This window comes from Erythrolamprus reginae, chromosome 2, assembly GCF_031021105.1.
Source record: "Erythrolamprus reginae isolate rEryReg1 chromosome 2, rEryReg1.hap1, whole genome shotgun sequence".
NCBI lineage: Eukaryota > Metazoa > Chordata > Lepidosauria > Squamata > Dipsadidae > Erythrolamprus > Erythrolamprus reginae.
The window spans coordinates 217991059-218003755 of NC_091951.1; the positions used below are offsets into that span (position 1 = coordinate 217991059).

General features: G+C 39.1%; 2 protein-coding genes across 8 annotated transcripts in view; one reads left to right on the top strand and one right to left on the bottom strand.

Moving 5' to 3' along the window:
* YIPF2 (Yip1 domain family member 2) overlaps positions 1-12697 on the top strand; it is a 365318-nt gene that overhangs the window by 8811 nt on the left and 343810 nt on the right. For 2 of the 5 annotated variants that reach the window (XM_070741864.1, XM_070741859.1), the window contains exons 5-9: positions 784-871; positions 2804-2920; positions 3836-4002; positions 4147-4329; positions 5386-5534. In XM_070741864.1, the coding sequence (XP_070597965.1) occupies positions 784-871; positions 2804-2920; positions 3836-4002; positions 4147-4329; positions 5386-5502 (672 nt within the window). In that variant the 3' untranslated portion in view covers positions 5503-5534. Of the gene's footprint in view, positions 1-783; positions 872-2803; positions 2921-3835; positions 4003-4146; positions 4330-5385; positions 5535-5673; positions 6560-9582; positions 10167-12697 lie in introns of those variants that run through there. The other 3 variants (XM_070741862.1, XM_070741863.1, XM_070741860.1) reach the window with 3 other exon arrangements.
* CARM1 (coactivator associated arginine methyltransferase 1) overlaps positions 6595-12697 on the bottom strand; it is a 121400-nt gene continuing 115297 nt past the window's right edge. For 2 of the 3 annotated variants that reach the window (XM_070741857.1, XM_070741856.1), the window contains 4 exons: positions 12198-12310; positions 11345-11422; positions 8691-8759; positions 6595-8023 (listed from right to left, as the gene is read on the bottom strand). In XM_070741857.1, the coding sequence (XP_070597958.1) occupies positions 7887-8023; positions 8691-8759; positions 11345-11422; positions 12198-12310 (397 nt within the window). In that variant the 3' untranslated portion in view covers positions 6595-7886. The remainder of the gene's footprint in view (positions 8024-8690; positions 8760-11344; positions 11423-12197; positions 12311-12697) is intronic. The other variant, XM_070741855.1, reaches the window with a different exon arrangement.

The window sequence follows — 12697 nt, forward strand, 5'->3', positions numbered from 1 at the left end:
TATTTTTTTTTCTGATCGTTTAATTTCTTGGTCAGAAGCAGAGCCCTGCAACTCAACTGTTTTATGTTGTGCTGTGAATCTAGTTTCAAGGTCAGTTTATGGAAACAGAATTGTCATTACACTCTCATTAATTCAGCATAGGGATTTTCCTTTTAAGATAATATTTTTTTATAGCTGAAATTCACTTGAGGTACACTTGTTGGTTATAAAAATAATTTTAAAATGAGTATACATGGAATTGCCCTGCAATTATAGCATCACTAAGAACAATGGGGTCCAGTACAAGGTGTGAGGGTTTATTCAAGGTCTCCGGTAGTCTTTTGTAGTCTGATAGATCTGGATATGTCTGGATACCTATTAAATTTAGTAGGGAAAACAGTTGAAAGTGCTCTTGAAAATTGCTGCCAAGCATACTCATGCACAAATCAGCTTTATAAGGAACACATCCAAAACACATCCCAGTTGACCACAATACAAACTGCTATTTCTGTGGCTCTGCCTCCGTATTGAAACCTCTTTACTATTCTTGCTTACCTTTTCTATTGGGCTGTTGATAGGCATATTTTAAAAAGTTTTCTAAGCAAGCATGGGGTCATTTGATTAAATATTCTGCTGAAAACTGTCTCTTCACTTTGCATCATGCCATTTTTAAAATTAAGATGGGAAATGGATTGCTAAGGGAAGTTTTTGTAAGCATACTGGAATAAACAATTTGGGCAATGCAACATTTATAGAGAATTTGGGAGGTACATTGCTGAAGCATGGTCTTTTCCTATTTATCAGGTGCTGGACAGAATAAAAGGCTCCCTACTTCCACTACCAGGGAAAAACTTCGTATGGCATCACTTGCGGAACAATCCTGACCTCTATGGTGAGTCCAGAGAAGTTCCTACTCCAATAATAATTCGTCTTTATTTGGTCACAGATAGTCTTATTTGGAAGGAACCCTAGACGCCTTCTAATACAGCCCATTGCTCAGATAGAAAACCCTAGAATGGTGATGGCGAACCTTTGGCATGGGTGCTATAGATGGCATGCGGAGCCATATCTGTGGGCATGTGAGCCGTTACCCTAGCTCAGTTCCAGCATGCATTCACACACCGGTCAGCTGATTTTCAGCCCCCCCATCACCCCCCACCCCCCCAGGAGTCTACATGGCCCGTTTTGGATGCCATGTAAGTATAAGTCTCGTGTGGAGGCTCTAAGAGAGTGTTTCCGGCCTCCAGAGGGGCGGGGGAAGCCATTTTCTTCCTCCCCAGGCTCCAAGAAAGCCTCTGGAGTCTGGGGAGGATGAAGTTTGGAAATGGGCCATTTTTGGCCTCCAGAGGCATCAGAGAAGCCTGCTAGGTCCAAAATGGGGTGTGGGGGAATGCAGAGGGATCAGGGCGCGTGTGTGGGGCATTAAATTATGGGTGTAGGCACGTGTATATGCTTTTGGCACCCGAGGAAAAAAAAGTTCGCTATCACTGCTATAACTTTTCAGATAAACAATGTCCAATTTTTTCTATAAAAAACTCCTGTTTATTGCTACTCCAAAAGAGTGCTAAACTTGTATTCAAGACGAGTCTAAACAATACTGAATAGATAAGGGCAGAATTGATCCATAAGTAATCTATTTCTCGTGCCACCAAAGATCAGTCAATGTTCAGACTGATCTAGGTATCTTATTTGGGGATCAGTTCATAAATTAGATGGGTAAAGAACAGGATTCCTTTTTAAAAGAATAGTCCAGATAAGTCTTCGCGAAATAAATGGACAAAGGGAGGCTTCAAGTCCATCCCTTCAGGATCATCTACTTGCCATACAAGCAGGACTCGACTTATAACCATATCTGGGACCATAATTGTGGTTGTTGAGTTATTTTGATCATAAGTTGAGGCATCCACACGACCAGACCTGATCTTTTTATCATTATTAAAGCAGTTATTAAGTCAATCATGTGGTCATTAAGTGAATTCATTCTCCCAAATGGGCATCTTTTGCCAAACATCGACAAAAAGCATTGCAAATCGCAATTGTGACCACAGGATGTTGCAACTGGTCACAAATGTAAGTTGACTGGCAAGCATTCAAAAATGTGGTCATGTGACCACAGGGAAGAATGCGGCACAACATTTTCTAACAGAAGTGCTTTACAGCACACCCTTTCTGAGGCTGCTGTAGTTCCAACTGGTTGTTAAATAACCGGCTGTGAATCAAAAACTACCTGTAGTTGATGAGTCACAGGCCAGAAACTGTAAGAGACCTAGAGCAACGGTAGTTTCTTGCTTCACAGATGCAAGAAATCTGCAGAAAACTTTACATTTTGCTAATTTTTCATTTACTCTGTCAAATGCATACAGGCCCTATGGCAGTCCTTGGTTTTCCGCCCATTGTAGCAGAGTTTGGAAAGGCCATGCAGCATTTCTGCAGTCACAAATAGATTTAGAAGGCTGAAGCACTATGGTTAATTTTTTTTTCAAGGATGGTTCCTTTTCCCACAAGATCTCAAATTCTGAGATTCTGTGCTGATATATATATATGCCATTGTTAAAGTGCTGTTAGGTTTCAAACATTTTTGCCATTTCTCCTTTTCCCTATCCCTGATAATGGAAATGTAGCTTTAGTGCTGTTGGTCCTATCTGTCCTCAAATACTATTTTCCATAAAATTAAGGATAACAAAATCTACTGATACTCAATTCCGTTTTGTTGTAATATAAAAATGGCTTTCCTGTTTTCATTGCGCACTCTGCTAAGACACCTACTCCTTATGAGTGTTCTTATACTTTTGTTCTTTGGTGTTGGCTCTTTTGTCCCTCCTAGGACCTTTCTGGATCTGTGCCACATTGGTATTTACATTAGCCATCAGTGGTAACTTATCTTACTTTCTGGAAAAAAGAGGAAGCTCTTCCTTCCATTACAGCCCTCAATTCCACAAAGGTGAGATTTTGATATGAAAGTTCTTCCTGGAACTTCAGTTCTGAGGCTAGTATATTATTTGTTGAATTATACTGCTAATCATTTTTCTGTGTATAATTTATATACAGAAACACATACATTTATATGCCATTTAAATGGAGTGATTCTGATTGGTAGAAGTGTAGCCATATCAAGAATAGGCAAGATAAATATGTGGAAAGCATTTTTGTTGCCTGGTGAGTGTTTCAATATACCAAAATAGCACTTAAGACTTATATACCACACCATAGTGCTTTACAGCATTCTGTCAGTATACAATGTCAGCATATTGCCCTCAACAATCTGGTCCTCATTTTACCTACTTGGAAGGCTGAGTCAACCTTGAGCTGGTCAGAATCTAACTCCTGGCAATGGGCAGCCACTTTGGTTCCTGATTCATACATAGTAATGGATATCTGTTTGGCTATGAGAAGTGGAGAACAATCTTGTCTTGTATTTAAAATGTGCAAATGAAGAGCATTATTAAGAATGTAGAAATTTTGGCTTCCAACTTTTATTTAATCCCCTTAGAATTGGAACAAACACTGTACTTATCAGTACTGAGAAAGTTTGCCCAGAAACCAAAAAGACTGAGTTTGCTGTAGGCATGAAATGACTTTGGGCTAGTCATTATCTCTCAGCCCAACCCACCTTTCCCTGTGCAGGGAAAATAGGAGGCAGGAATATTAGTCATGTTTGCAATTTCCAGTTATATGTAAAGTAGGGGAGGCAGAATCAAAATTATAATAGAAGACTACAGACTATTATAAAGCATAATTAGTTTATTCTATGAATTCCCATTCCCTTCTCTCTAGATATGATGGAAGACTATGACACATTTCAATTTTAGTTGTTGCTAGGGAATGGTGCATTTAATACAGTTTTCTTCTTGCGCAGTGACTATTGCAGGCATAGTTATCTACTGCTATGCCTGGCTGGTACCCTTAGGTCTGTGGGGCTATCTACAGTGGCGAAAGGGAGCCCATGTGACCACTGATGTGTATTCTTTTGTGGAAATGGTGTGCATTTATGGCTACTCACTCTTTGTGTACATTCCTACTGCGGTAAGTTGTCAGGCATTTGGTAGATTTATCATTTATTCTCTGTACAATATATTCTTGCAACGAATTGCCATTTTGGGGAAAATTCTTCTTCAAGCTGACCTTAAAATTTTTGAGAGACTGATTCACTGTCATCTTTCTTAATAGGTCCTGTGGCTAATCCCTATCCCATGGCTGCAGTGGCTCCTGATCATACTTGCAATAGGGTTGTCAGGCTCAGTTCTGGTCCTTACCTTCTGGCCAGTTATCCGTTCAGATAGCAAGCCATCTGCTTGTGCTGTAATGGTCATTGTTGTTTCCCTTCATATCCTCCTAGCTATTGGATGCAAGGTATGTATCTTCTGTTCTGCACTAATGTTTTTCAGTTGCTGAGAGAAACAGACAATTGGAGAATAAGCATGTTTATGTTTTTTGAGTCTAGATCAGTGTTTCTCAATTATTTTCTGTTATGCCCCTGTAGGAAGAAGTAAACATTTCACGCGCCCCCAATTCCCCGCGGGGATGATTGTTTGCAATATTTGCTGAAAAAACTCAAGTGGCTTATCAGTGTTATTGGGGTGCAATGTATTTAAGTGATGCCTTAATTTATTTGGCTGTCCGCTGCAACACTATTAGACACAGTAAACATACCAATGTTTCCTCATCTCCCACCGTAGTCACAGTGAAGCCAAATACTACCCATGCTTCCTCATACTGTATTTCCTCATCTTAGCTTTTGGGAGACTTATGTTTGTCTCATTATCTCCATCTCTCCTCCTTTCTTTTCATCCCTGTTAAATATTTTTTCATGGTGTCTCTTAAGAGTTTGTTATATGCACATCATATCTCCTACTCGTTGTTGTGTGCTGCCCTACTCCATGTGGCAAAAAAAATGATGTTTCCAAGGGTCATGTGCCCTCCTTGGCATCACTCCACGCCCCGAGGGGGGATTGCCCCACTATTTGAGAAATACTGGTCTAGATTAACATATTTTATGAAAGAGTTTGACTTGGGTTTCAATTAGGGTATATAATTTTTTTCTGTATAATCACCCATTTTCTATGGACTATGTTAAGATTACATTAAATGCTTTCAAAGTGTGTAGTTATAAGTGTGTGTGTAGTTGCGAATTGTAAAGTGTAAGATGTTAGAGCACTGAGCATCTTTGAACACCGTTAACTCATCAGATTATCCTGAAGAGTAAGGGGATTGGGGGAGGAGAGAAAAATAAGTGAGTAGTATCTGTGAAGGGAGGATTTTGAATAAAAAAAGCTGCTCTGTTCTTTGATCATTTTAAGAAATTGGGTAAGAACAGTCATTATGATGAAATCCAGGTTGGGGGGGGACATGGGACAGAGAGTCCTATTTGATTCCTGCTTCAACCAATTTAATCTTGTCTTTTTGAAGCTCTATTTCTTTCAGAAACCAAACATCACATCTTCTACTCCTATTGCTTATACAACAGCAAGTCAACAACAGAAGCATACACCCTCGTTTACTACAGCAGGGAGAAAAGGAATCTGATAACACCCTGCACTAGACTTTGAAGTATGCAGGTATTTTAATTCAAGTATTACTCTTGAATTATCCTTACTCATCCGTATTAATGGGATTGCAGAATCACAATGCTGTTGGAAAGGTTTGACCTTTGGATCTCTCCCCAATATTTTTTATACTGAATTGCTTCTTTTACAGACATCGATCTTGAATATCCAGTATTGGGGAAGAGACACTCAAGGCACATTATTCAAGAGACACAAAAACCCTTGACCTGGAAAAGGATCCTGCCAGTGGGCCAAGCAATGTCATATATTACCATTTCAAAATTCATTATTTTGTTGCTGCCAGAGCACATCAGCATTTGGCCTGATTTAAGAAGCAGCTTACACTAGAAGCTGCTTGTGAGGCCTGGCAATTCTAAGCATTCAGAGCTGCTTTGTTTGATGCAGCTGCTATTTGCTCTGCTGTAGCAGAGTGGTCTGTTGCAATAGGACAGAAGAGATGGGCTGAATGAAGGCTTTGTCTCTTATAGATATTTCAGCTAAATCCTGGGTCAATTGCAAAGGAAAAAACCCAGCAAAATTTAACTGAATGGGTTTAGCAATAATTACTATGCGAGTGAACTTATCATATAAACCAAAATATCACTTAAAATTAATTTAACCATTTAATTTCTTTGGCATGCAAGGCTAATTTGAATTAAACTATCATCTCTGGAAAGTACCTTAGCTTTTTCTTAACTTCTTATATTAATATAGAGCAGATCTTTGCAGGGATGTCTGTAAAAAGCCAGTACTTCTGCTGATACTGTACTGTAATGTACTGTTAAAAGCCAGTACTAAAGACAAGAGACATGAGATCATGTCAAGGGTAGTCATAAGAAGCCTAACGGAACAAGTTAGTTCCTAAACTTTTCTTAAGTATGATTGGAGAGAATTAGGCAACTCTTTAGCAATGTAAGGAAAGTCAAATCATTTGAGGAACATTTCTGTGAGAAATCACTTCTTTGAACTGCTCTTCAAAACAGGATTGTCCAGTGAATAAGTGAATACAAATACAATTTTAAGCTGTTTCATCTAAACTTGGGATTGGGAAACCAGCCACTACAAACAGATCTTCAAAACCCTCCCAGTTTTATTCAATAGTCACAAAATCATTGATCAGCCAGACCCAACAATTGATTTTATAGACCCACCATCCAGCCACTTTTAGAAGATTCTCCAGAATGGTCTCCCCCCTCCCCCCAATTCAGCCACTATTGGGACCCAAAGAACATTGTCTTAAGTAAACCACTTTTCTCCTCCATAAAATAGTTGCTTGTCAAGTCCTTTCAGAAACATTGGTTTGAGGCTCTTCAGAAGGAAAAAAGAATGGATTACAAATTACACATAAAAGTACTACAAAGGGACTCTGTAACAGTTGCCAATCTATTTAGAGTCTCCTGGTGGTTACTGCGGGAAGCAGACAAGTTACATACTAAACCACTTGGCATCCGCTTCTGCCCAGAAGGGAGGAACTAATCATAGGTGCTCTCACACCTTAAGAACAGACTAGAAAATGGGATTAGGTTTAAAATGAGCAACAGAAATTGATACACAAACCATTTTCAGCCAGCAACAATATTTTTGGTACATTTGTGTTTTAAATTTTTTAACCCTTTGATGCTACATCAATATTCCCAAGAGACAGGCATTCATCAGACCTGCTGATAAGACGCTTGTGGCATATAAAACAGTCTTCTTTCATTTCAGATGTTTTTCACATGGCCCAAGACTTACAGCAGTAAGATGCTGGAATTTTTCTGAAAGCCAGGAAGTTGATGGGTCTTTTGTCTTTCCCAGGAGATATTCCTCCTAAGTCTTAATGATGCAACAAACACTAGCCCAGAAACTGGGATGCCTAAGGAATCAACATGGATATGCTGCTGGATTCTTACCTGTGCCCATTCTACAGCCAGCTGCAGCCCCTTCATTTAAAATACTGGGAGTGTAGCAATAAATGATCAAGTTTGTGTTGTTGGTGGGCTGCCTAGAGCATGTTGGAGGCCCTATGGCAGTTCAGATCTATAGCCTGTGCCTAATGCCAATCAGTCATGGCAGACTGAAGAAGGATACTATTATTGACATGATTGGTTGTAAGACACAGTAAGTACAGAAACTCAGTCATGGTTGAGCAAGTTGAAATTTTCAACATTTCATGAAAAACGTATGCAGGTTCGCTATTAAGCCAGTGGGTTTTTGCCTTCTATTGTACAACGATTGGACCATCTCTGGATAACCTACTGGAGGGCAGAAGAGATCCAGAGAACTGACTGCCAACTGGTGAGATACAGTGGGCAGGTGGGCAGGATGGTGGAATTTTTTCTCCATTTGGTTTCCTGATGCTGTCAGTTCAGGGATGAGGGTTTCTTAGCTCCCATAATGCATTGTGTTGGTGGTGATAGACATGGGGGATGCCATAGAAATGGCTGGTCCCCCCATAGTGAATTGACTGTTGACTGGGTAATGAGCCGTTGAAGTTCCTCCACTCTGGCCACTAGATGAGCCTGTAGAAGGAGAGAAAAGCATTCAGCTGGATATAGCAGAAGCAATTCTAGTTTTCAGCATAAAAGTCTAAGCACAACTAGCCACCTGTTTTTAAAAAGTGGATCTTGATCCATTCCTGATCTAGTAAATTTCAATTTAAAATTGAAACCTCACATTTTGTAATATAGGTGGCAAAATGTAGTTTTAATGCCATGGGAATATGGGGGTAAGAAATAGAAAAGAGGAGATATGCTGTCTTAGAGCTCCATCTATAAGGAAGAGCTTGCTGCCTTTCTTTGCATGGAAAAGGACTGACAAATAGCCAATGGGTTCAACTGCTCAGTTATAGTCCACATTACGTACCAAAGATAGCAGGTTCTTGCCCCTGAAAACTCAAGCCAGAATAAACCAATAACCACAGTGACCCCAAGCCTGCCTTGATGCAAACTGATCTGATGCCGCAATGAGCTAGTAGAATTTATTCCATCTAGAATTTTATCTAGCTTAGTTTCAATTTCAGGGATAATGTCAGTTTCAAAATGTACTGTAAAAGTATTTGCCCCTTCTCAAACCCAACATGCTGCCTGCTACTTTTCTCAGCCAAAGTGTTCAAAATCCTACAGAGGAGAAGAGAGCACACAGGGCCACTTTCCCCTCAGTTCCAAAAAAGCCCAAGGGCAGGTTTACCTTGGACAATCCCTGTGCTCATGATGGATCCCATCCGGGAATGGGTGTGATTGACAATCCCAGTGTTGGCTGCTTGGGAAAAAAGAAAAATACTCAGACAGGCCTAATCTCTACATGGGGCTACTTCACCTTTAACATGTTTCCATCATCTGCAAGTACATACATTACAGATGCCTCACCCATCTCTAGTCCAAAAGCAGTCCATGTGTGTGCAAAAGGCGTTATCTCTTACACTGCATCTGATTAACAACTCAGCGAGTCATCATAAACAAGAATGGAGGTTGGGAATTGAGAATTCTTTCTCCTGCATTTATCTGAAGATCAAACACAAGCTATTTCTCACAAATTACAAGGGAGGGGGCAACTGGAATGTTAAATTTTAGGAATCTAAACCTGAGCTGAATGTAACTGACATTAATCTCTCCCTAGCCTCTCTAGATACACTACTTTTCCAGCTTGGCACTATTATCATTAACCGTGAGCCGCCCCAAGTCCTCGGAGAGGGCGGTGTACAAATCCAATTTAATAAATAAATAAACTGTGACAAAGAAGCCATCATTGATAAAATTATCCAGGGAGAAGGAGATTTGATATGGAGGGTTGGGGAGCAGGAGCGTTTTATCCCGAGGGTGTTCCAGAATATAATCTTTTACTTGGTCTGATCCTAAAAGTAGTAGTTATAATTTGTTCCTAGGAAAATAATAGAACACAGGTGGCTTTGAAGATGACCTAACCATCAACAATAGGTATCTCTTGGGAAATCAGCTCAAATATAAAGTCCTTTTTAAAAAAAAATCATCTGATTACAAAGTTCATATCAGCAAGTTTGAGATGTGCAAATCTTTTTATGTTTCCATCCTGTAACCAACAATCCTAAATCTTTCTCATCCAGAATACCTTGGGCCTGAATATGCCTGGAAGATATTTGGAAGTTTTTCCCCATGTTAAACATTAACTGGCAAGCAAATGAAGAGATTCATCCCTCTTCAAGCTATGGTGCATGCAAAATCACCTGTGGGCACTTGTTAGGCACTACTTCTTATCATCCCTTAAAACACAGAATAACCTTTTTTGTTATACAATGATTCAGGTGGGTTCCAAAATTGGTACTTACAGAATGAATATTTTATCTACCTATGCCTTAAGGAATGGCTTGAAATTCAGCTGTTTCTTGGCTATAGCTAAATGAATTTGCAAGGATATAATCCCCCATTGAGTATGTTATTTCCTCCCACACTCTTGGCAAAATTCTGCATTTAATGTTCTAATAATTTAGGAGCTTTGAGCCCCACAACTGTATCTGACAAATCAATTCAGATATAATTTATTCCAAATAGCAGAAGAACAGGCACACTTGATACATTTACACTACAAGGTGCCATGACGTTGATTCTCATTTCTACTAAAAAGTGATTCAAACCCACTTTGCTGACAAGGTTCATTAATAAAGTCCAATACTCAAAAGGACTGGAAGAAGTTCTTTCTACAAAGTCATTTTAAGTTCAAGATGGTATAATATACACCTATACCTTGTATAACCGCTTTAATTCTAAAGGTTATGCTGGAGTTTCACTTCTCAAGAGATATTAACATTACCAAACCATAAGTGTACGAGGTGCCTGGAAAGCTCTAAGATATACTTTATGGGAAGAAACCGTCCTGATTTGCTGCTATTCATTTCAATCATGAATACAGTGTTTATGTTTTATTAGATTTCCATAAGCTATTATCCTCTGATATCCAGTAGAGGAAACAGTCTTTTCTAACAAGGGCCACTAAGAATAAAAGAGTTATTTGACTTTTTATTAAATCACTGAGCTCTGCAGTGATATTGCCTAATCTATACCATTCATGTAGATGGAAAGACAATTTCTGTAGCTATTTAAATATGTGGAACCCAGACTTGATCTTTCTGCAGACCCTGTTTTCATGAGAGAATCATTTACCCAGGGAAATCAGGTTATATTGTTTGTAAAATTGGGGAGATTTTGACTGCCTAGTGAAACTAATTACATTGTTTTTAATCCTTTTTGATTTAACTTATATTTCTATCTATAATTCTGTTCAGTGCCATAATGAAAATTCTAATTCTAGTAGATATTGAGATACAAAAAATAGAGATCACAAGAGGAAAAATAAGGGGTAATGAGAATTATTCTTAATACATTTGCTGGCTTCTGGCCATAATAGCTTTATCTATCTATTACATAAACTTTCAATTGTCAATATTAGTGCAAATAGCAAATTTAGATACTTTCGCAATGAACCATGTTGCAGGTACTAAACCATTTTAAAAATTATTTTTCTGAACCAGAAAATTATAAAATAGCACCACTCTGGTTGAGTTCTAAGGCAGTAGAGTACATTTTTTTTCACAAGGGGTGAAACAGGCACAACACAAGGTCAAAAAATAGAAAGGTAATTCTGTGGCCGAAGGCCCACATACCCTACTAGGCATTCAAAATACTTAGATGAAGCAGGATATATTCGCTTTCCAAAGGGCTTGCCTAAAAGTATTGAAAGATGTATAACACCCCAAAGACTCAATACTGAGGTCATGGTGATGATCTGGGCTCCTCAGGTCTGTCACAAAGACTGCTTCCTAGGACTCCCCTTTTAAGCCAGAATCTACTGCACAATGCAAATAAACTCACCTAGAGGAATAAGGTTGTTGTGGCCAACATTAGTGCCACTCGCAATCACACTGCTGAGGTCATAGGCTGTGGGCATTCCTGTAGCACATTAGAAAGGAAGAATCAAATGTGAGCAAGGCGCCATTCAAGACACAGACTTTCAAGGACTCTGCCCAGCTTTTTGGGGATGGGGAAAAGCACTTAACAGACATAGAAATCTCTTTAGGCAGGTGCAGATATACCACCACACACTCTATAAGCTACACTTAAATGGGATATTTATTCCTGCCCAATCTGAAAGGTTTTCTACTAGATATATGGATGCAGGGCAGTAAAATAACTGAATATACAAAATTATATTCTAGTATGGAGAAGCATGGCAGATAAATAATAACACAGATGTGGCTGACATCATCAGTCGACAAGGACTCTTTAGACTCAATTTCCCAATCAGGAGAATAAGACTAGCAGTCAATGTTGATTGGGAACTGAAGGAGGAAAAAGCAACTTTATGCATGTGCTTGGTAAGAGGCAACTTAGTTTTCCTTCTGCTCTGGTATTCTCAATAGATGATACAAATGTGATACACTACATAACTATTATCATAACATAATCAAGATTCTTCCAGGAGTGGTGGTGATAATGCCAATGGAATATACATGTGTCAAGCTTATGCTGTTCACCCAGAGGAAAAAGCTGCCATCATTCTTGCAAAGGGACCCTAAAAAACATCAAGCCTATCCTTTCCGAACTGAGCTGGAAAGATGCCAAAGGATCCTACTGATATCCTGACCATGACGTAGACCCAAAATAAAGAAGAGGTGGATGTAAAACAGTATCTTGGCTTAAAAGAGAGGAGAAAGAAATACAGTACCAGCAACAGCCATCCCTGTGTTCATGTTGTAGGCGCCACCTGTGTTCCACATGTTTTCTGAAGGAGATGTATAGTGTGAACCTGGCGGTGGAGAAGGAGTTGTACCTGTATACCTGAAATGCAGACACACATACATTCATTTCATTACCAGCAACATCAGTACAATCCCTTGTTGCTCATTAAGCCACATCTTGGATAAAGTGGCTATTTGCCTTTCTAATGTGAAAGATCCCATGAGAGCCTTACAGGTCATTTGCAGAAAGACATGATGTTTATTCTGCGGTGGTTATCATTAGAACTCACTGCCTGATGTCTTAACCATTACACCAAAGTCGGCCTTCCTATACATGTATAGATCAATAATATACTGCTCAAAAAAAAGGGGGGGGGGGAACACTCAAATAACACATCCTAGATCTGAATGAATGAAATATTCTAATTGAATAATGTACTTGAATTATATTCTATTGTTTAAGTGTTCCCTTTATTTTTTTTAAGCA